Raw genomic sequence first — 21,740 nt, 5'->3', positions numbered from 1 at the left:
TCAAAACTGCAATTTACTAAACAATTGCTTTTTTAACAAAATCACTTAATATAGTACATCTACTAAGGTAGTTTTCAATATTTAAATATTGAACAAGCTGACTTTTGCTACTGAGAGTGTGGTGGAGTTAAAAGCAATAATCATAATACTTGACAAAATAGCCAAGCACCATTTAAGCATGATTTAATTCACTTATGAAATGTCTTAGTCACCTAATAATATTTTCACATTCAACTTATATGACTTCTATAACCAATTTATAAATCACATCAATTTATAAATAACTTTATGAAAAGAAAACATATCAAATTACTACATTAAAATCGCTCTTATACCTTCGCCCCTGTGACAAAGTTAAGTTGTCGATCACAGAATTTTAAATTACTGCCATAGAGGACGATTATGTACTCTTGATCTAAAAAAGAAGGAGTTTTGAAGAAGTCAAAATCAAAATGAAGGAGTTTGAAGGGCCCTTCAAAAAAATTTCCTAAATGAAGGAGTATTTGAGGACTTTTGAAGGCAGGGTTCGTACTCAATTTCAGAAATTAAATGAAGGAGTTTTGAAGGAGTAAAATGATATTTTGAAGGAGTAATTTTGGGCTATCTTTATAAATTTTGTCACATTTTTTTCAACAGATTTGAACCCCTTTCCCCTTCGTCACACTTAACCTTTCTCCTTCCCTTGTCACATGCCTTATTTTTCATAAACATATTGTTATAATAACTGTGATGTCACTTTTTTGGCACCCTCTCTTTCCCTTGTCACAATTTCATGAGCCCGTCTCCCCTCAAGGCATGACATCCCTTGTGGATGACTCTTTTTATAATGTCAAAACTGCAATTTACTAAACAATTGCTTTTTTTAACATAATCACTTAATATAGTACATCTACTAATGTATTTTTTAATACTTAAGTATTGAACAAACTGACTTTTGCTACTGAGAATGTGGCGGAGTAAAAAGCAATAATCATAATATTTGTCAAAATAGCCAAGCACCATTTAAGCATGATTTAATTCACTTATGAAATGTCTTAGTCATCTAATAATATTTTCACATTCAGCTTTTGTGACTTCTATAACCAATTTGTAAATCACATCTTTATGAAAAAAAATATATCAAATTACTACATTAAAATCGCTCTTATACCTTCGCCCCTGCGACAAAGTTAAGTTGTCGATCGAAGTATTTTAAATTACTGTCATAAAGGACAATTATGTAGTCTTGATCCAAAAAAGAATGAGTTTTGAAGGAGTTAAAACCAAAATGAAGGAGTTTGAAGGGCCCTTCAAAAAAATTTCCTAAATGAAGGAGTATTGGAGGAGTTTTGAAGGAGCGTACGAACCCTGTCAAGACAGAGGAGGGGTTCACCTACCATCAGGGTTCATACTCTATTTGGATGAAAAAATTCCATGACTTTTTCATGACTTCATAAAAATTTTCATGACCTTGTTACATGAAGAGAATAGCACTATTTGCCAATTTTGTGCAATGGGTATAGGCAGAACTATTATGTGAATGCCGCTAAATTATCAAAACATTTAATTATGACAGAAAAAACATCAGCGCATAGTACAGAAACTAATAACTATTCTTATTTATCTATTTAATTTTAATAAGGTAAAAATATAGTGAATGCAATATATAGATGTTCAAAATTAATAAATATTTAATAAACAGAGCATAATACAGTGAAACCTGTGTAAGTTGACCACCTGAGGTGCACTACTTTAGTAGTAAACTTAAACAGGTGGTCAACTTACAGAGGTTGATTTATATGATAAGGGCAAATTCCGTGCCTTAAAAAAGTGTTCCACTTAGACAGGTTTTACTGTAGTAATAAATGGGAGAGAATATTAATAAATGGGACAAAGGTTGAATGAGTAATTACAAAGTTTTCAAAAATAAATTTATTTCATAAAAATATTGCACTTTGGTGTCAACAGTGTATCTAATAATCTATGTAACTTGACAGTATTTTTGTTCATTGAAGTAACACCTCATTTTTCCGTAAATTCTTTTTTTTTTTTTTAGATATTAGAATTCCCTATTTCTTTGTTCTATTGCCTGATTAAACCTTAAGTTTCTAAAGCCTTCAACAAATTAAGATAAGCTCTGATAAGTTTAATGATGATTTTTTATGAGTGGTTGAAACAAACTTATATGCAATTGAATTATACTTTTTGAGTGGGTGTGGCCAAATCTAGAATGTGCAAGTCCAGTTCTAAAAAAATATAAAATGCGCTGAAAATAATTGTGAACTCTAAATAAGTGATATCCCAGCAGTAAAACCTCATTACAAAAAAATTTGGAAGGCTGTAACACAAGCGGATGCAATAGGATTCCAAAACTCAGATTCGTTTTTTGGGATGGTTCAGTTTTCCAGTGTAAAGAGCTTTTACATGCAATACTGCTAAATCACTGAAGATTTCTAATGTTCTTTTAGCTTCTGTTACTTTTTTTCTGCCCAAGACATTTTTCCATGACTTGAAATAAATTTCCATGACTTTTAATGAAAACATTAATTTTCCATGACTTTTCCAGGTCTGAAATCTGTTTAATTTTTTCCAGGATTTCCATGACCCATACGAACCCTGTGTACTGGTAATCTCCAAATTTTTAATTTTGCCACTTGCATCCCTTTGCTTCTCACTACCTCAAATGTAATTATAATAAACTAAACTTACGTGGTAATCATTACATCAAAATCTTCAATTTCCTCATCCATAATTTGCATCCTAAGTTCACGTCTATTGTCCTGAGACCCATGGTAACAAATTACAGAAACATCAGGCCACCATGTTTCAAGTTCTTTTTTCCAATTGTCTGTTTCAAAAAAATATATACATACATATATAAATTTAACTTACAAACTTGACATTTGAATGAAAACCTTTTAAAGAAATAAGAGAATACACATACATATAAAACAAACATATTTTACATGAATTTCATCACAGCAATTACATTATACTACAGAGCTGAAAGTCATTTCATTATATTTGTATAGTTGGCATGAACTTAAGATTATAGGGGAATATGGGGCAAAGTGAAATGGTTAAGATGACTAAGCTTTTTCAAAGTGAACAAATTAAAAATTTGATTACAGTACACAAAGAAAGAACATTGTATTTTATGAAAAAACTTGCATTGAAACATTTTTAATTTTTGGCAGTAATATTGTGCCTTTAAAAGAAATGGAAAATTATCACTTCTTTTTTATATGGGACAAAGTGAAAAATGAAATATTTTCCAAATGAAATATTTTCTATTCCATTGTGAAAAATATTTTTGAACAAATTAAAGAGCAAATAACAGGATAATTGAATAAATGAAAAGATAATGAAACAATAAACTAATAAATAAATAAGTTAATTAATTAATGCGTGAGGAAACTTTGAGTGAATCAAATATTGAATGAATAAAAAAATAAGTGAAAAAATGAATTAATAAGTGAATTATTAAAAAAAAGGAATGTAAATAAATTATTTAATAAATGAACACGTAAGTGATTTAGTAAATGATTGAATAAGTAAACGAAAATGAACTACTTCACTTTGCCCCGCATGCACTTAATTAATTGTGAAAACATTAAAAACTCAAATAAGCTAAATATTAGCTAAATAAATACTGCACCGAACATTAGAAGGTCCCAATTAAGTTGAAAATGTTTTTAAAAAAAAGGACTTTATCATTTGTTAATATCAAAATAATTTTTGACTTATTTTTCTTGATTGGGATAGATTACATAGGTTACAACATAGTTAAAATATTACTAGGTAAACTCCACCAAAAGCAGAGTATTTCACTTTTCCCCTCTATTTCACTTTGCCGTATATTCCCCTACATAGGCAATATTTTCTGCAGATTGATGAAAATGAAGTTCAGAATTTAAGAACTAGTACTGTATTTTAACATTAAATTTGATTTAAAATATATTTTTCACAACTTCAATGTTGGCAACTTTTACAATTTTTAACATCTTTTTTCTTTTTTTTAAGTCGCATAAAAAGAGTACGAATTTGTAATAAATTTTCAATATTATCAGTTCTACGTTTGAAAGTTAGATCATAATTGTTATGGGATACTTTTCTTATTTAACAAAATTTTGCCCAGAGCACTGAACTCACAATTCAAATCAAGGAAATTTTTAAAAAATTATACAATCTTTCCTTTTATTCTTTAAAGTTGAAAAAAAAAAAAAAGCTGATTTGAAATAAACTCTGAAATACCCAATAAATGACATACAATATACCCTTAAGTATTTTGTTTAAAAATGAAACTAATAAACCAACTAATATAAATTTCACCTATAAGGAAAATATTTCATCAAAAGTTCTTTTTCATTTAAAAGTAATTTACATATTTGAATTTTCAGCTCTTGTATTTGGTTCTTTACTTTATTCTTACCCTTAATAACTTTGATGACTTAACTTCTGCCTGGTATTAAACTAAATTTTAAGATTACTTTTCCCCATTAAAGTACTTTTTTTTCTCCTTTGGCAATTTTAATTTATTTATCACTATTGCAAACAAAAGATTTTGTATACATAAAAAGTAGTCGAAAACTTAGTACTGCATAGTGAATAAAATATGACAACGTATATAAAGTACAAATTCAAAATAAAAAAAGGTTAAAAAAACCAGCAAACAGCTGTTTCGGCACTCTAAAATACAAGTGCCATCATCAGTGCAATTAAAAACGAAGACAGGTTCAACCCGACTAAAACACAGTCGAGGCGAACATTGGAATGAGAGACGAGTTGTAAAAGATATGAGAGCAGTACCGGAAACGATGACGTCAAGGTTACGTCAGAACCACAGAGGACAGTCTACAGAGGACAGTCAGAACTACTGTCCTCTGTAGTTCTGACGTAACCTTGACGTCATCGTTTCCGGTACTGCTCTCATATCTTTTACAACTCGTCTCTCATTCCAATGTTTGCCTCGACTGTGTTTTAGTCGGGTTGAACCTGTCTTCGTTTTTAATTGCACTGATGATGGCACTTGTATTTTAGAGTGCCGAAACAGCTGTTTGCTGGTTTTTTAACCTTTTTTCATTTTGAATTTGTACTTTATATACGTTGTCATATTTTATTCAAAAGATTTTGTAGTTGGCAACATTCAGCAATTTGAATTTCTTAATTCTAGGTTTGCTTTATACTTGTAAATATCACTGATCACTTTAAGCAATTTGTCCATTGTTGCCAAGGACAAGTAGGAAGTAAACAAGTTGTCTAACAACGTGATGTACTTCCTTATGGGAAAAGTATCATTTGAGGAATCACAGAAGCTGATTAGTTCATAAAAGAAATGTAAAACCAAAAACATTTTCAATTTGACATACCTAAAGTTGAAGATGGTACAACTATTAGATGAGGATAAACAGCAGATTCAATTTCTTTTAAATAAGCTAAGAAAGCAATAGCTTGTACTGTTTTACCCAGTCCCATTTCATCAGCTAGAATACCATTAACTTCTTGGTTATGCAATAGTAGTAACCAGTTCAGACCAAGAAGTTGATATGCTGTCAAATGCATTCTGAAACAATTTTTTTTAAAAATGTATGTTAGATAGGGGAATGTAAAATAAACCAATATTGTGTTTTCTAAAAAAAAAAAAAGCTGCAAAAAAATATTTTGAAACATCTTGAAAAGAAAAACTGAATATTAACTATTTTCGAAAAGGATAAAAACAGAGTTATGAAGTTGTTTGGACATGGGATAGAACAAGTTACTGTCTGGCTTTTACAAGAAAAGCTCCCGCCGTCAAGACTGAGCCCATCTACTGCCATAGAAACGGACTTTGTCCATTTTTTGCAAGGGTAGGCAGGAAGGCTTTTTGGCGCCATTTTGCTACTCATTTGCTCGCCTTTGTGCAGTTGTACGGGTTTTTCTAACATTTAGCTTACCTTGGAAAAATGAGACGCGCCTCGTTACTATAGCAGTAGACAGGCGCAAACATTTCGGCGATGGCTTTTCTTGTGATAGTAGGACAGTAAGTGGCTTTTAAATGAGACAGAATAATAATAATAAAGAGATATACATATGCATACACAAAAATGTATATCCAGTGAACTGCTGGATTTTACATAAATAGCACTCGATGCTTTGAAAGAATAAATTTTGATCAGCATCATAATTACTTTTCAATACGTTAGAGCTTAGTTTTTTTTCCCCTACAAGTTATATTTTACAAATACAGGTAACATGTTTATCAACATGTTCTGGGTTTTAAATATAACTAAACTTCTACTTTTATCATAAAGAACATGGACAAAATTAAAAACAACTTTTAATTTTCTCAGCTCTTAATCATGAAACTCCAAATAACTATAGATGCTTGAAGTTGACATTTTTTTCTTAGCATACCATAAGTTAGACAACAATAGCAATTTCAACATTTTTTAAAAAAAAGTTATATCTGTCTTTATAAGTTTTCAACCATTAAATCCTTATTTATATTACTTTTCAACCGTATTACCATTTGTTAATTACCTGCAGAAGTCAGAATTCAAATTCTTATAATACCTGTTGTTTAAAAGATCTGGTTGTTTTCCGACATAATCTGTAGATGATTCTTTGTTTTCTTTTAAATTTTCAACTAAATCCTCCATATCGACAGAAAGCTGTTGACATTTTGTCATTAATTTTGTAATAGTGGCTCTCATATCTAAAACCTTTTTGGCTCCATTTAGCATATCAGTAGATAAATTCTTGTCATTGCGTAATTTTTCAACCTAAAATTAAGGTATGTAATTAGTACAATATCGGAATGTTGAAATTAATGGAAATTATGAACTGAATTTATCAATTTCTAAGAAAAGTTGTAAAAGCAGTTTTTTCACAAAAGTACTTATTGCAAGAGAAACATTAATGAAATTTGAAACATAAAAATAGCAACAATTAAATGATAAAGGTATGCAATCTGAACAAACTTGCAAAAAAAATTTCACTTGGAAACATTATTAATAAATTTGCACTCCCTAAAATGATTTTCAAGCTAACAAAGCACAAAAAATCCAAAAGAAATGAAGTTCTTTCAGGAAACACTGAAATAGTCTTTTTAATAGTCTATTAAAGAAGTCAGTTACACTGAAATCAAAGTAAAAATTATAAACAAAATAATGTACACATTGTAAATGAATTATTTTAAGTTCATCCACTTAATACAGCAAAGTTTTATTTTTTTCCCAAATTCAGTTTTAAACCATCATTTTTATTTATTTTTCATTTGTTAAATGGAAATGGACCTTTTGGACTAATCAGGATAATACAAAATTAGCATTTAACAGAATGTACCACTGTCTATATTGATGATTTAACATTCAATAACATGGACGGCTTCAATTAACATAAGAACACGTGTGGCGTACTTCGTACGCCAGCATTTTTTTAAAGATAACTATCAATTTTTAAAGATTTTTCTATTTGATATAATGTGTACTAATGTTATGAGAAGTAGCAAAGATCTATGAACAAACAGACAAATACAATTAAAAGAGAACGTTTAATTTGCGAATTTCACGAATATAATATCAAAAAAAAAAAAAAAAAATGTATACATATAAATGATATTTTAGTCATTGAGACAGCTCATCGGCATTTGTTGAACAATTATTATTAGTTATTGCAGCTCTCACAATTGTATTTTGTTATTTTTATATCCTTTTTGCATGCAAAATTGGAACATTTACTTGTGGTTTCTCCACAAAAAATAATCAAAAAGAACAAGAGAAAAAGGCAATTTTTGACTTTAAACACAAATACGTTACTGAACGGACCTTGGAAAAAGGGTAAATAATAACCAGATGTTGGTCAAGTGACCAGGGGCGGGTACAGAAAACCATTTTAGAGGGGGGGGGGCTCATGCAGAAGAATGACCCCCCCCCCACCCCCCTCTAGCCATGAACAAATTTAGGTTTTTGGGTATGAAAGATTTCTGAAACTGTTTTAGGGTCAATAAAAAGCACCAAATCGGCTAGGAATAAGGCACCTAAGCAGGGATAAACATTGCAAATTAATTTCATAAGCAATGAAACGAAGTAGTAGTTCAAATATTTACTTTCAAAAATAACTTATGAATTGAAAAGATAGTGTAATCATTTACATTTTATGCATAAAGTGTTTGAACACAATGTGGACGGATACTGTTGCCGACAGTTTAGGGGGGTCAAGACCCCCCATGACCCTCCACTTGTATCCGCCACTGCAAGTGACTATTCTGAAATTCACAGCTGCTTTCTCATCTACTCAATACACCATCCGCGTTCTTAAAGGTTAATGTTAAAAATTAGAAAGGATAGGAATAAAATAAAGCATAAAAACAAGAGAAAAATCAGATTCCATTAACCGTGCTTAAGCATCACAGAAGTGAAACAGGCAAGAAGAATCATGAATCCATTTTGTTAAATTTTTGAAAATACTGTGAAAAAACACTTTGAAATATCAACATAATGGTTAATTTTAACATTGTTCTTGATTTATTGAACTTTTGTTAAAAAAATTCATATTCCAGTAACTCCTTGTAATACCACACCCTGCTCTAAATAACTCAATAGCATATATACTGCATGCTTCCTTTCTCTCCCCCCAAAAAAATTAAGATAAAAAATCTTAGCCTTAAATTCAAGTTGTTAAAATGGCATGCGTTTATCTTTATTTGGGTGAATTTATAAACCATACCTCTTATCTATTCATCTCAATTTGCTGCAGTAGAGCCAAGTTAGTTTCAGATTCCTATTTTACTAAAAAAACTAATTGAAATATTTTGATTTTTTACAAAAAAAAAGTAGTTGAAAAGATACTTATTTTTCTTTTTCTATTAAAAAAATTGATCTAGTATAGGAATAATACTTTACACTTATACGTTACATGAATCTTTACTTTTTTAATAACCTTAGTTAAAATGCTTTTTTTAGATATATTGTGCTGTTTTTTCATCCCCTAACAAGCTTAATATTGCAAGAAGCTACCGAGTTATAGGTTAAATTTTTTGAATGTACAAGTTCATTCAGATGCAAACAAACCACTAACCCTTGTACCAGATTCCATTTTGTGGCATTAGTCATAACATTTTTGGGATTAATACTTTTCTTTTTAGGAAATAGCCTTTAAAAGCAGTATTTTCCCAAAATTCTTTGGAGAAGCTCCGAGAGGAGAAGCTTGAGAAGCAGTTATAATAAAGCCTCTGAGGTACAATATTTTTATTTTTTTTTTTCTGTATTAAAATTTGTTGGTTCTTTTAAACTATAGGTGACATCATTTGGCACATTTAAAATCTTTGCTTTCATTTTTTCATTGCGAACATGTTTAGTCAAAATAATTTAAACTATTTGTTTGGAAATATACCATTCCTGTATTGTTCCTTGTTCTGTGTATTGTGTTTGTTTTGGCTATTTTGCTCTTTGTAACCTTTTCTTGCTGCCAGCCATTGGAAATTAAAAATTTAAATTAAAAAAAATCTCTTTTTAATGCATTTTTAAACAAACAAAGTCATTGAGCAAGAAGCCACTGAGTCAAATTTAGCTGGTCATATAATTAACTTAAGCCACTAGAAGTAAATAATTGGCTAAATAAAAAAAGCAAGCCATTAAATAATGTTATAAGTTTGAACTATTACCGGGCCAACTAAATTAAGAAACATTAAAATTTCATCAAAATTTTAAATAATTTGCTAAATAACTACGGAGTGATCAATAAACATTGAAAGTTCTATTAAAATGCGAAGTAAAAAACAGAGGAACAATCATGGTGGTGACATAAAGGTTATTTCTCTACTTTCAACCAATGTAGAAAGTAAACAAGTCGCTAACCTATAACAAAAAACTACCAATTTGTCAGTACTTATGAAACAAATCATATAAAAATGCTCAGAGTCATATCTATTTTTTTTACAGATCAAGGAAAAGAAAATATTTTTGAAGCATGCAAACACTTTTTGAGCATAAATAATAATCTATGACAGTTTGATATTCAATCTAGCCAAAAGAAAAAACTTACTAAATCGGCCCATTTGTTGAATGGGCGAGCATTAACAATGGCTTCGACTTTCTTTTTACTGCATCCAGGTATTCCAGAGAGCTCTTCAACAGATGCTTCTTGAAAAAATTTCAGTACATTACTATGAACAGCTGTCAAATTTTCTTCACAATCACTGTCTTCACTATCATAAAAATCCTCGTTTCCATACTCTTCATCATCTTCTTCTGATTCGACTTTCCTATGCTTAGCCTTTGAATTTGAACTTTTATGTGACATATCTTTTGATTTTATGATAGATTTATTTGATAAACCTTTAGAAGGTTTGTCTAAATGCTGCACATGCGACATATTTGTTGAAACTGGAGTGACAGTCAATGATTTGCTTACGGGTGTAATACTTACTGAATTACTATTAATAGAGTGATGATTTTTAGTCGGTACATTTAATGTACTATTTGGTGAGTCATTAATCGCAATTCCTGATTTTTTACTTTTATCAGTTGCAGTGACACTAAGGGAATTATTTGTTGTAATTCGAACTACATGAGCAGACATTTTTCCTCTGGAATTAACATTGCCTTGAGAAGAAACATTTGATACCTCAGATTTCAAATCTGTGTCATTTTTTATGTTTCCATTTGAAGACATTTTAGATGATTTGGTTTCATTCTGCGGTCTATCAGATGAATTGGAAGCCGGAACTTTGCTGACAACCAGCCATTTGGGCAAATTCAACAAACTTTCTGGCGACTCAGACTCAGGTGATCTATCTTTGCCTGAATTCGCACTTTGTGAAGGCTTGATTGATATCGAAAGAGAAGAGGGAATACTTTTTTCAGGGACAGAAGTATTTGAATTTGGTTTAGTAGAAGTTGCGCCATGCTGCTGAGATTGCACTAGTTTTTGAAGATTTGGCTGCTGAGATTGCATTGATTTTTGAGCATTGGGCTGTTGTAATTGAATTGATTTTTGAGCACTAGAGTCTGAATTCTGATTCTTAATATTTGATTGTGCAGCTGAAACTGATTTTGGCAAGACATTTTGTGTACTGCTACTCTGAGAGTCTGATACATTAGAAGAGCTATGATTCGACATAATTTCATCTTCACTGTCAGATGAAAGTAACCTCTGCCTTTTGCGTCTCATTCCTTGCTTTTCAAGACCTGAATCATTCTTTGAAGCACTGAAAACGTTACTGAATTTTTCATTTTCTTCATCACTACTGTCCAATACTATTTCCTCAGCATTTTTGCCATGCCCTGAATGAGGGGTAGGGTTTGCATCATTTTCATTTTTTGGAGAATTTACAGAGTCCATTTGAGCATTAGAAAGAGATCTCTTTTTCGTTGTACGCAATGGTTTTATTCGTGCAGTTGCCATAGCTTTCTCCAAGTCCCATTGACAATCCACTAAAATATCTTGTGCCTCCTGAAAAAAATTAAGAGATTAATTCGATAAAAATATCAAAATGTATATGCCAAAAGTTTTAAAATGTTATTGATGCTTATTATGTTTATTAACCATGCATTCAAATTCCAATTAATGTATACAATGAAGAAAAATTATAACATAATTGCAATAAAGAAATCAAGCCTATTCATACTTGCAGCAAAGGAAAAACAGGTTAGGATATAGAAATGTTTACAAGCATGTGTGGGCTGAGAAACACTTATAAACTTTTAATGGAACCTTTTGAAAAAAAAAAAAAAACATTTATTAAGTGCTCAGTTTCATTAAAAATACTGAATATTTGCTAACCTTAATAGTAAAAGAAATTCTGCCCCAGTGGCAGTGTTCGGGGGGGAAATGTTTAGGAGACGCAGCTTGGAGATTGAGAAGGACTCAATAAAAAAAAAATAGAAACTGGATTGAAACCAATTTACAATACACCCAAACCTCTTTCTGAGCAGGGAGATAGGACCGCATGAAAAAAGTTTGTTACTTTTATAAATAACTTCGTCTGTTTCATAAATACTATCGTGAATTGAGTCCCAATCTTATTGAAATTTTCATACAACGCACAAAAAATATTTCCCACAAAAAAGACTGCACAAAAAGAGGTTTGGGTGTAATTAGCATTATTTTCACAGTTAAAAAATAATTTTGGGGGATCGAGTCCCCTCGCCCTCAACAGCACTGCCCAGCAGCAAGCTAAAAACTTAAGACAAAGTAACTGAACCAGTTTATGTTTTTAAATACAATAAACATTGGATTAAAAATTATAAGCTTTTTCAGAGATGTAAACATATACTGGTAGTGGCTGTTATAGAGGAAACATAAATTATTTAAAATTTACCTAATGACAATCACATGGTTTGGACAAGTTGGTTAAGGACAAGTAATACGCAACATCTTCTTAAACCAAATTGTTACTCAAAAAGAACTCAACATTGTGCAATATTCATACCTGTTAACTTCTTCAAATTTAAGACGACTATGTTCAATTTGTAAATCACATCTTTATGAAAAAAATTAACATACGAAAATACTACATCAAAATCGTCCTTATACCTTTGCCCTTGTGAGGATGTTAAGTTGTTGATAGAAGTATTTTAAGTCACTGTCATAGAGGAAAATTATTTAGTCTTGAGCTAAAAAAGAAGGAGTTAAAACCAAAATGAAGGAGTATGAAGGGCCCTTCAAAAAAATTTCCTAATTGAAGGAGTATTGGAGGAGTTTTGAAAGAGCGTGCAAACCCTATATTACTATTATGGTGGTTCAATAGTTTTAACTTTTTACACAAATATTCCAATTTGTAGCATTATACAAATCATTGCAAAGTAATGAATATCTAATTTCCTCTTTAGATAAATAAATATGTTTTATCAATGGCTCAATATACAAGTTAATATTGCAAGAATAAAAAAATTGTTTCCTGCATTTCTAATCTCAAAAAACATCATTGCTTGCAATGGTGTTTTCTCTCAGCCCACAATAAATCAATAATAGTTTAAAATCATAACCAGATCTTTTTAGTTCGGTGATATTAAACAAGAATTAAACACTTCAGTTTTAATTGGAGAAAACCAACGTAATTAAAGTATAAATATATAGATACTAGCTGCGTGCCCGGCGTTGCACGGGCTACCTCGAAAATAAAAGTTATGTCAAGTGACGCCTGTTCAACACTCAAGCTTGAACCAAAACAAAAAAAAATCAGTGAAATTTTGCGGCAGATTGCGGAAAAAACCCCAAAAAGTAAACATTTTAAATCTCCTGTGATTACAGGAAAAGCCTCAAAACAAAAACAAGAATTTTACCTGTGTGTATTCGAGAAAAAAAATGGCAACAGATCTTTCATCTCAATAATTTTCTTCACGCTATACATTTTAATAAAAGCGTTGTTTGCGAAAAGTTGAGATGAAGCACTGAATAATAATTTGAATGGAGGAAAGCCTTCGAAAAATAGTGATTTGATTTTGAAATCTAAGAGTCATAATTAAAAGTTTTTAATTGATATCTCCGCTAATTATTATCGGAGAATTATGTTAAATAGCCAAACATGAAGACGGGAGGATTACGAATCCATCGATACCTGGTTCGATGGTCAGTTCACTGTCGTTCGGGAGAAGAAGCTTGGACATAGATAGATAGATAGATAGATAGATACTCAGATTTTATATGTATAAGATAACTGCATTTTGGGGTTTCAAGAAACCCCTTTTCAATGTAAAAGTTGAGAGCTTTTGGATGTAAAGACATCCAGCAAAAGCCTACTTCAGCATTATATTGCTAATTTACTTACATACAAAAAAAATGTAAATTTTGACCAAAATTATATAAAGTAAGAAGTAACCTTACATTAGTATGAGCCTAGTTTTAAAAAAAATGTTACAAGACAATTATAACAGTTTAAAGTTTCTTTGCTGCTCTAATCTCTTCCTATGTAAACTAAATTTCAATAAAAATAAGACTAGACATTACCATTAACTTCCTAGGTGAAAAAAAGATTAACTTTTAGCTAATGCAACAACACATGGGCAGTGAGTAGTGTTGTCAAAATTTGCCTATAAAACATACAAAAAATGTGTTTATTTTTGTATAACTAAGCAAAAAAAGTTATAATCTTTTTTACCTCATATGAAAGAAAAAAAAAATACTGATGCAATAAGGTTTTTTTTAAACTGTGATGTCCCTAGTTTCATGGAATTGCCCATACGTTCTTCAGAGAAGAAAAAGATGCTCTGTAACTATTAGCGTGCAACTTTTTACCAGTTAAAGAAACTAGTCATAATATTGATACAATCTTGAGTTGCAAAGCAAAGCACAATTTTATGTGATTAGCATGGATTAAGAAAACAAAATTGAAATAACAGAAAAACATTTATAAAAATCTAAAGAAGTTTTTTTTGCCTATGTTAGTTCTGACAAAATTCACTCTAGGACCTCATAACATTTATCCTTAAAACATTAGCAAAGTGTGCAGATGAATTAATGGATGTTATCTTAAATATATTCAATGCTTCTTGTAACTCAGGGACAGTAGACTGGACGATGATAAACATAACACTAATCCTTAAAAAGGACCAAAAAATAAGACTGTGAGTATACCTATGAGTAACTTTGGCAGTTTAGAAAATATTTGAAACTAACTAAATTAAAGATAAAGAATTTCAAATTAAATTATTGTATTCAAAAAACATCTCTAATTGCAAAAACAAGCCAAGAAACAACTCTTTTAAAAAAGATCAAAATTAAATATTAAGAGAAAATTAAAATATTTGTCAACATGTCAACTAGTATTTATGATTTAAAGTGAAAGCATATTTTTCTTAGCATTGGATATTTTAATGATTTTTAACTTGTAAGATGGATAATCTGCAAACTCCTGAACAGACACACAGTTTTGGTAGGACAAAAGATTACCTCACTTTGATATACTGCTACACAATTGGTTCTAGAAGATGTCATAACTTCTCTAACAGTAACTAGCCGCTAAGGCCTAACATTAAATTAAAATTACTAGTGCTAAATTTTTAAATACAAAAACTATGCATTCAATTAGATTACACGAATTATATTCACTCAAGTTTTTAAAGTGAGGATTTTAAACCTTAGTATAAATAAAAAAAGTTTCTGAAATTATAAGTCCTAAAAATAAATGCAAAAAATATAACTTTTATGTACCATTATATCAGCTCCTGGGAACGCATCTAGCAATTTTCTTAGATTAGATTCCTTTTCACAGAATACCTCATAATCATCCATGACAGCTGGTTTTTGATGTGTTTGATTCAAATCACAATTTTCATCCGAAGTATTAGAAGCACAATTAATTGGCTTTGATACCACAGCTTCTGATAATTGTTTTGAAGCTCGGCTGTATGTCTTTATTGGTGGCTTACTTGCTGTTCCAGAATTAGTTGCTGATAAAGTGTTAGCAGTAATATCATCAAGATGTTTCAAAAGATCAGTCAAATACTGCAATCTGATTCTATAGCTTTTTTCAGAATCTGATTTTTCTTCTTTTACATCAGACGCCCACCGAGAAGAGAGAGAAGTAGATTTTGAAGCTATTTCTTTCAATTTTTTACTTTCGTCAGATGACAGCTGCAAGAGTAAATTATCACACGCAAAATTATGTTTTATTGTATGACGAACTTTCGACTTGATATGCTGAATGAGCGAAAATGATTCACTAGTAGATTTATATGCACGATAGCTTAATGGATTGTAAGCAGATACAGGAAGAGCAATGCCAGAATGAACTCTGTAATGAAAATATACACAATTAGAAACTTACAAGAAAACAAAAAGAATTTTAAAAACCTTTTAACATTTTTGCGACAAATACAAAACTAATGAATACAAAATAAAAGTTACAAAACAAAATCAATATGTCATGAAACTATCTGCTAACAGACTGATTACTGGTGGGAAACTTAATAAAAAAGAAAACACAGCTGTACTGATGCTGTGTGTAAATAAGGTGAGAACATAATATTTTTGTCAGGCAACCTCAAAATACTATAAAAGCACCCAGTACCCTCCCCCTTCACTCTTAACAATCTCTATCAGAAATATATAAAATACACCGCCTACTGAAAATCTATCTGAGTTTCTAACAAAGCATTAGTTTCTATGGACAATACAGCATTGTCCTATGACTTTGATTTGGGTCCACTACAGGCTTTGTGGCCTTTTCCCTTCCAGATAGAGCAATATAGTTTGCCAAGAAAAGTGACCATTTGAAGAGATTGAGTAAGCACCCTATGTTGTAAATCCTGTTCTCCAGATTAAGAAAAATATCAACTCAGGAATGATCACAAAAATAACGAGTGGTATATTTTGACAATAGTTATACCTTGATAAATGACAACTGGTTATAGTTTGTTTTTATCAGACTGCACAATTAATTTTCAACTAACCAGGGTACATACTCAACTTTGAAAATTAAAAGTAAGGAGTTTTCCAGGAGTTCATTTTACTTTTTAAGGACTAGTTTCTTGTTTAAAGATGCATATTTTAAAACGTTTTCAGAAAAAATATGTAACATACTAAATTTATAGTAAAATATGCAATTTTTACTGCCTTGTAGATTTGAGCTGTCTCGGAATCAAATTCAAATACGAGGTTGAGGGGGATTAACCACTGAAAATATGTTTTATTTTGAAAATGAATAAAAAAATATGTGTTATTGATTGAAAATTAGTATTTTCTCAAAAACAAAACACATACTAACAATTTTCGAACCAGAAAAAGGCTTTAAAAAATAAAATAATTGCTAAAATAAGTAATTATCCGATTGAAAGTAGTCAAGGTCAAAATAATTTCCAACTATCAAAATAATTGAAATATTTACAGGGTACAAAAGGACAAAGTTCAAACACAACAAACAATTTTCAGCAAAGCTTGTGCTTGATTTTGGCATAGAAACATAAGGTTACTCATTCGAGATTGAAATACAGAAAATAAAATTTAAACATTAGGGTCCCTTTCGAAAAAAATTGTACAAATTATTTTAAACTTCAAAATTGATCAAAATTTTGTAGACCATTTCAAAACTTTTGTGTGACTCGACACGTTGATAAACATAGAAAGCTGGCTAATTTTAAGAATTTTTCTTCTAAAAAGTATGAAAACATTAATTCTAGGAAATAGTGGTACAGTCGACTCCCACTACAACGCGATTCGACTTACGCGAAATGGCTACAACGCAACATTTTTCCCAAGTTACAAATTTCAGAGCTAACGCGCTTTTTTTGTCCACAACACGAATATTTAGATGGAAGTATCGGTTTCGTTACTGGCTACTAAATATTGATTTCAAGAATGTTATTACATCCCTTTAAGCATTACTGAGAGCGAAAGTTCCCACATCAAACTAATCTACGCATCGAGTTGTTAGTGCATCAAATAACCGCTCAGCATCTTTCATTTATTTTTTTCATTTTAAATATTAAAGTTGATGACATATATTAGTTCCTTAGTGGCACCTTTATCTATACTTTGTGAAGATGGGAAGAAAAAAAAAAGTTTCTGATAAAAAAAAAAGGCTAAGATTCTCGAGATTCTTGAACAACTACAAAACGCCGATGTTAGTGCAACAATAAATATGAGTGGATCTTCCATCAGGGTTCATACTCTATTTGGATGAAAAAATTCCATGACTTTTCCAAGACCTTTTCATGACTTCAATAAAAATTTTCATGACCTTGTTACAGCATTATTTAATATCTAACAGGAATAGCACTATTTAATATCTAACTTTTGCCAATTTTTAGAAATAAGCATTAGCAAAAACTTCTACATGACTGTCACTACTTCATTGAAGCACTTACTCTTAATGGGAAAAAAATATCAGTGTACACTTAAAAAACTAAACTATTTTTATTTGTCTTCATCATATAAGTTTGCGTTTTAGCGTAAATGTCTAATTTTTTTTATAAGCAAGCAGAATGATAACCAATGGGACAAAGGTTAATGAGTCATCACTAAGTTTCAATAAATTTGTTTCAAAAGTTGTTTTTTAGTGTCAACAATGGCATTTAATCATCCACATAACTTTACAATATTTTCATTTTTTAAAGTAAAGCCACATAGTTTAGTTTTTTGTGTTTCTAAACCAGGTAATTATATAAAAACCCATTCAGTAGTGAATAAATCTTCCGATTCAAAAGTACTTGTTTTGCTTACTTATTTGCACATTTTCAAATGCATATAAATTAACAACACATAATGTGTGATTCCAGACATTGAACGTAGCAGTGGGCCGCATGGATTAGTTTCGCGGGCTGTATGTTGGGCACTACTGTTTTAGAGTATTAGAATTCCCCTTTTTCTGTATTTTATCACCTGACTAAAGATCTTTGTTTTCTAAAACCTTCAACAAATTAAAATAAACTCTGTTAAATTTTATACTAAAATTATTACGAGTGATGGAAACCAACTTGGATGCAAATGAATTGCGTTTTTAGAGTGGGCGTGCCAAACCAAGAACTTGCAAGTTTGCTACTACAGAATGTAAAACATAAAAAGTGTTGAAAATAATAATTAATTCAAAATGAGTGATGCCCAAGCAGTAAAATCACGTTGCTAAAAAAAAGCGAGTGGTTGCGACAGGAGTGGATGCAATGAGATTTCAAAATTCAGATCTGATTTTTGGATCGTTCAATTTTTGACTTTTAATAACTTTTATGTGCTATACTATTAAATCACTTAAGATTTCTAATGTTCTTTTAATTACTGTTACTTTCTCTTTGTCAAGGACATTTTTCCATGACTTGAAATAAATTTCCATGACTTTGAACGAAAATTTCAACTTTCCATGACTTTTCCAGGCCTGAAATTGGCTTTTTTTTTTCCATGACTTTCCAGGATTTCCACATACGACCCCTGTCCATGCGTACAATTAAAAGTCAAAACAAAACGATTTTCGTAAAAGTTCAGAACTTAGTTTCAATATTTAAGCTTGCAGATCAGTCTAGCAAAGTAAATAAAATGAATAGAAGCTGCTCTTGTATTATGGATTAAAGAGATCAGGAAAAGGGACTGTTGTCACAAATTGAGCCACAAAAGATCATAGAGCATAAATTATCATTACAGGGTTCATACACTTTTGGTTAAAAAAAGTTCCCTGACTTTTCCAGGTTTTCCAGGTTGTTTTTTAAAAAATTCCAGGTAACTCGCTTCATTCAAAATTTAAGCTTAAATAGTAATATTTTCAAAATAATTAAAATTGTTTAAAGTAGCAATGCAGAAGAAGAGAAACTTCTCCCTTTCGATTTAAAAAAAAAAAAACTTTAAATTTTTTTTTCCTTTGTTTTCGCTGTCAAAATTTTGAGTTTTTTTAAAACATTTTGTTCAAAATTGTTTTAATTTGTTTACTATTTGTTGAAAACAGAGTACTTTCAACTTATTTAAGCGTTTCTTTGATGTCATGCGTAATATTATAGCATTTTGCTGTAGTCCTGCAGCACCCTTTTAGCATCCGCTTTTGGTTTACAATACTTCTTTTTATTTTCTTATTAGTAGGTTACACAAAACATATTGAGCAAAATGCAAAGCTAAATTTCAGTATAAATATGATTAACTTGTTGCATCAATCGGCATACCATGTAATGCATAGTAACAAAAATCAACATCCGCCGATCATAGGCCAATGCCAATAATCTTTTTTTTTTCACATATTAAAGGACGCTTACATTAAAATTTCAAATTTTCTTTTCCAGAAAGTAATAGTTAATTTCCAAAAATTCATAACTTTTTGCACATTTAATGTTATTTTCAATAGTACACGTTGATATAAACATCCAATTCTGTTTCTAGAAATTTAAGTCTACTTCCATTGTGCAAACGATCAAATATGGTGACAAAGTGAAAAATTTTAAATAATAAGTAGATTTTTGGATTTGTAGTATAAAAGTAGTAATGAATAATTAATAATCCTTAAACAACTACAAAAAAAGCAAAATAGTCAGTATTTAGCACATAAGAGCCTAAATCAATTAAAACAAAAAAAATGTTATAAAGATTAAATTTTGCATTTTTCCAGAAAATAATTACAAATTATCCGGAAAAAAAAGGCACAATTTGCGTTGTTTTCAATAGTTTGCATTGCAATTAACATCCAATGCCGTTTTCGGGAACTTAGGCACTTAAAAAGTCTTGTGTACTTCCATTTTGGGAATGACCAAATATGGCGGCTATGCCCAAAAATAAGAAATAACTTTTTTAATTTGTCGCATGAAGACAATTAAAAAATAATAAATCTTCATGAAGCTACAATTCAATTTAAAGTTTTTATCACATTTGCGTCCGAGGCAGTGAGGATAAGATTAAGTTTAAAGAACAAAATTTTTCATTTCTCAAGAAAATTATTTTAAATAATAATAATAATAGAAAAGCGATTTGCAGACCATTTTTTGTTATTTTCATCAGTTTTCAATTAAAGAAAACATCCAATTCTGCTTTGTTTTTAGAAACTTAGGCATTTTAGGATCGTATCTACTCCTATCTTGTGAATGACCAAAGATGGCGACTACGTTTCATACGTAGCTGAAATGATTTTCCGATCAAAAAAGAAAAAAAAACGATTTTCCCCGATCGATCCTCCCATCTACAGGTTGTGCTTCCGAAGCAGTAAGTTGTCTTCTCTCCTGTTGAGTTTGTGCATAATTCCTGTTCACCTGATTTTTTTTTTCTTGGGAACTACTGAGAGCCAAAAATGGCGGCTGCTGAAGATTCTTGGGTCGCCACTTTTTTATTGCTTTAAAATTGTTACAATTTTTTTTAAATACATCGATAAAAATGAAGATTAGATCTCATGGTACTTAATTCCTTGGGAAAAAAATGGAAAAAAAATTTTGGAGGACAAAATTTGAAAACTCCCTGACTTTTCCCTGACATTTTTGACAGTGTCATTTTCCCTGACAATTCCCGGTTTTCCCGGAATTCCCGGAGCGTACGAACCCTGCATTATCTTCCTTTTTTAACTCATAAATATGTTACTGTATCTACTGTACAGTGTACAGTACTATTATAGTGCATCATTTTATTATTACTACATGCTGTGCGTACCATGCTGTTTTTTCCTGTCTTTCCCTCCCATTGATCATTCATTTTCTGCATCTTGAAGTATTTCATGTCGAATAAAACCCTTTTTATTTTTTAAATACAGTAAAAGTTCTGTTCTTTATGTAAGAAACTGTAATGTATAGTTGAGAGGAATGCTTTAAAGCAGTTTGAGGGGTGTTAATAAGAGTCTAAAAGAATTCGGTACGGTTCTAAAAAATTATGTACATACATTTTTCCACAACGCGAAATTTTGACTTATGCGAGGAGTCTTGGAACGCATCTCTTGCGTAAGTCGGGACTTGACTGTACTACTGTTTAGCTATTAAGTTTCTCTTTCATCTATTGTATAAAATATGTTATGTTATTCAAGTTTTGTAATTAATGTATACAATTTTTTTTTTCTTTAATTAAAAAAAATGATTTAAATAAAAAAGTCTGATCTTTTCTTCTCTTTTTTTTTAATCTAAAAATTCCGAACTTTGCCAACCACAGATGTTATGTGCATATAAGTATTATGAGCATATTTTAAAACACTTAAAGAAGTTGAAACAAAAATAAATTTCCGTCAGCGATTACTTGCTTAACTTACTGACATTCAATACGCTTAAAGAGCATGAATTTCGTTAAAAACTTTTCAATTCAATGATTTCAGTAAAAATAAAAATGAATTTAACTTCTTTGCCTCTTCACAAGGCATAGTAAGCATCATAAATGCAAAAAATCTTATACACATGGCGGAT

The 21,740-nt window shown here is 30.5% G+C and overlaps 1 protein-coding gene across 1 annotated transcript in view; it reads right to left on the bottom strand.

The window, feature by feature from the left end:
* The window catches only part of LOC129219578 (SWI/SNF-related matrix-associated actin-dependent regulator of chromatin subfamily A containing DEAD/H box 1 homolog), a 65,877-nt gene that overhangs the window by 31,391 nt on the left and 12,746 nt on the right, over window positions 1-21,740 (bottom strand). Inside the window, exons 3-7 of the mRNA XM_054853877.1 lie at window positions 15,112-15,694; window positions 10,003-11,412; window positions 6,532-6,740; window positions 5,349-5,542; window positions 2,689-2,827 (exon numbers count right to left, since the gene is read on the bottom strand). Coding sequence (XP_054709852.1) covers window positions 2,689-2,827; window positions 5,349-5,542; window positions 6,532-6,740; window positions 10,003-11,412; window positions 15,112-15,694 — 2,535 coding nt within the window. The remainder of the gene's footprint in view (window positions 1-2,688; window positions 2,828-5,348; window positions 5,543-6,531; window positions 6,741-10,002; window positions 11,413-15,111; window positions 15,695-21,740) is intronic.

The sequence above is a fragment of the Uloborus diversus genome, chromosome 1 (assembly GCF_026930045.1).
Source record: "Uloborus diversus isolate 005 chromosome 1, Udiv.v.3.1, whole genome shotgun sequence".
Taxonomy (NCBI): Eukaryota; Metazoa; Arthropoda; class Arachnida; order Araneae; family Uloboridae; genus Uloborus; species Uloborus diversus.
The sequence above is the reverse complement of the archived record's forward strand: the minus strand, read 5'-3'. Positions and strand labels throughout refer to the sequence as shown.